This window comes from Penaeus japonicus, unplaced genomic scaffold (genome assembly GCF_977035675.1).
Source record: "Penaeus japonicus unplaced genomic scaffold, GWHDUDI00000001_assembly GWHDUDI00000013, whole genome shotgun sequence".
Classification (NCBI taxonomy): Eukaryota; Metazoa; Arthropoda; class Malacostraca; order Decapoda; family Penaeidae; genus Penaeus; species Penaeus japonicus.
The window spans coordinates 37618646-37621145 of record NW_028234415.1 but is presented as its reverse complement, the minus strand read 5'-3'; the positions used below and the strand labels follow the sequence as shown (position 1 = coordinate 37621145).

Below are 2500 nucleotides of genomic sequence, written 5' to 3'. Positions count from 1 at the left end.
TATGTTATTAGGGGGAACCAAGCACCAATATCAGGGGGTGTTTATTAGGAAGCAAACTATAGCAATTTCATGTTAATTCTGGAGTAAGCAGCAGATATAGGCCTTCATGATTTTAGTATAGAAAAAAAGGTACATACATACATGTACATGAAAATTTACAGGAAATTATACATAAACTTTATTTAGCTGATATGTTATTACCAGCTTAAGCAAAGCCGTATTTACAATGCTGTCTAGTATATCCATATATTACATTATTACCAGCTGAGGGTTCCCAATTTATGACAATAAAGCCACCCTCCCTGGGCTCGCCCTAAATTAAGTGTCTTGATCGAGAAGCTGCAGCTTAATGAGTGGAGGTGGTACAGAGTACGCTTTCGCTTGCATTGATGACGCACCTTTTTGCTAAAATTTTGCTTGGCATATTTTCTTGCCAACTGATTCAGAAATTAGAAACCGTTACCACTGTCCCTCTGGCATAAGGATAGTGAAGACAAACCATCGCCACATGGCTTTGTACATTATTGTATTTGTGTTCAGCTATATCTCGCCGTAACTAGTAACACAAATCTTCAAAACAGATATGATTATTGAGTGTCAAACCGTGTGTTGCTAAGCTGCTTTCAATATGTTGTAGTTGAGAAGAGGAGGCTTGGTGAATGGAAGTGGAGAATAAAACTCTTGTTCCCTGTCCCATAATTCCTAGACTGCACACACACACACACACACACACACACACACACACACACACACACACACACACACACACACACACACACACACACGGTATATATATATATATATATATATATATATATATATATATATTTATATATACATATATATATATGTGTGTGTGTGTGTGTGTGTGTGTGTGTGTGTGTGTGTGTTATCATTCGTTTATTTGCATTTACATTGTCCCTTTAAAGACTTCCCTTCATGTAAGAAAAAAAAGGTCTCTGTCCACTTTTCATCGTCCTAATTTATTTACTTTTACCAACCCAAAAACAGTCAAAGGGTGGATAACTACCAACATTTATCGTGTGGGTTCACATTGTATACCGGAAATGCACGTTTATTAATGACGTATGCATTTAAATATAGGCAATTTTGCTCAAGTGTTTTTATATGTGACATTTTGTTACATTTTACCATGCATATAAAATAATGCATATATACAAATTCGGCAGTGAATGAAGTTATGGTAATCAAATACTCGTTTTGTATGCAGTCACGGATACATATACTTTCTATCTTTATTTATTTGTTAGCCCTGTCATTTAGTACCGGAATACAATTCAATGAAGATGCAGAAGAGCGCACATGTGATAAAAAAAAAACCTTCAGACGATTGGTATCCCGAAAAGATGTTAATTATGACTTCATTTCACGAAATTGTGAACCATTACTTTACTGATTGATTATCGATATATTCGTTAATGACGTGTTAGAACATTTTAAATTCATTTTAATGTTAATATTAATTTTAAGGTGCAATGAAGCGAAAAAGAAAACTCCCAATAAAAGAATCGGAAATCAATGTATTTATTTACTTGAGTCTACCATTAAAGATTTGTTTATAGCGTTTTCTTTGCGTCTAATAAGCAGAAAAGAGTCGACACGTGTGTATGCATTCTGTTTGAAAAGTTGAACAAGTTTATGCAATAAGGATGCCTAAACTACCACAGAAGAAATATTATCGACAAAGGGCTCATTCTAATCCCATTGCTGACCACAACTTTGATTAGTAAGTGTGTATATTCTTATACTCAATGTTTCATAAAAACGAAGACTTTTTCAAGATAACCTGTGCCCAATAAATTGTTATTAAGTATGATTAAGGGTGAAGTAAACTTATATTACCTTTAATAGATAATTTATAATGAGGTGGCAATATATTAGAATAGGCAAAGTTTGGTTAGGTGCCTAGAGGGCAAAGTTTGGATTGGTTGCCTCGAATTTGCCAAAGTAAGAAGATTTTCCATATTGATCAAATCAAATGTTTCACTTGAAATACACATCTCTAATAATATAATGATAAATCCAATTACTTGCCTCTGTCTTATCAAGAGTATGTGGTTACCTATCCCCAATGGTGGAGGGCATGTTGTTTGCTTGACACTAGGCCTATCAACATAGTAACTTTCAAGTGTATATAGATGGAACGCAGCCAGTATAATAAATAAAAATGATAAAAATGATAAAAAAAAACTTTTGTCACTGAAGGTGTCATCTAATGAGGTACCAAAATTTCACAGGCAACAATAGGATGAGATCAGTGAAATAGAAATCTTTTACTGGTGACTCACATTTCCATGGAACTGGATCTCTCTTGTACTTCATTTTTCCATTTTTTGAAACTACAAGCTATATATTCCTTCAGTTATGATGGTCTATTAGACCAACTACTATTTAGTATCAATTTGCTGATATATCATATAGATGTATTGGTGACTCAAACCATGGCCAGTGTTTACAATGTGTCTCTGTGCCTGTAGGG

The 2500-nt window shown here is 34.2% G+C and overlaps 1 protein-coding gene across 1 annotated transcript in view; it reads left to right on the top strand.

The window, feature by feature from the left end:
• The first annotated feature begins 1582 nt into the window (after nt 1–1582).
• Nucleotides 1583–2500, top strand: part of LOC122243975 (tRNA (guanine-N(7)-)-methyltransferase) — a 10330-nt gene continuing 9412 nt past the window's right edge. Inside the window, exon 1 of the mRNA XM_043001751.2 lies at nt 1583–1747. Within this exon, the coding sequence (XP_042857685.2) occupies nt 1671–1747 (77 nt within the window). The 5' untranslated portion in view covers nt 1583–1670. The remainder of the gene's footprint in view (nt 1748–2500) is intronic.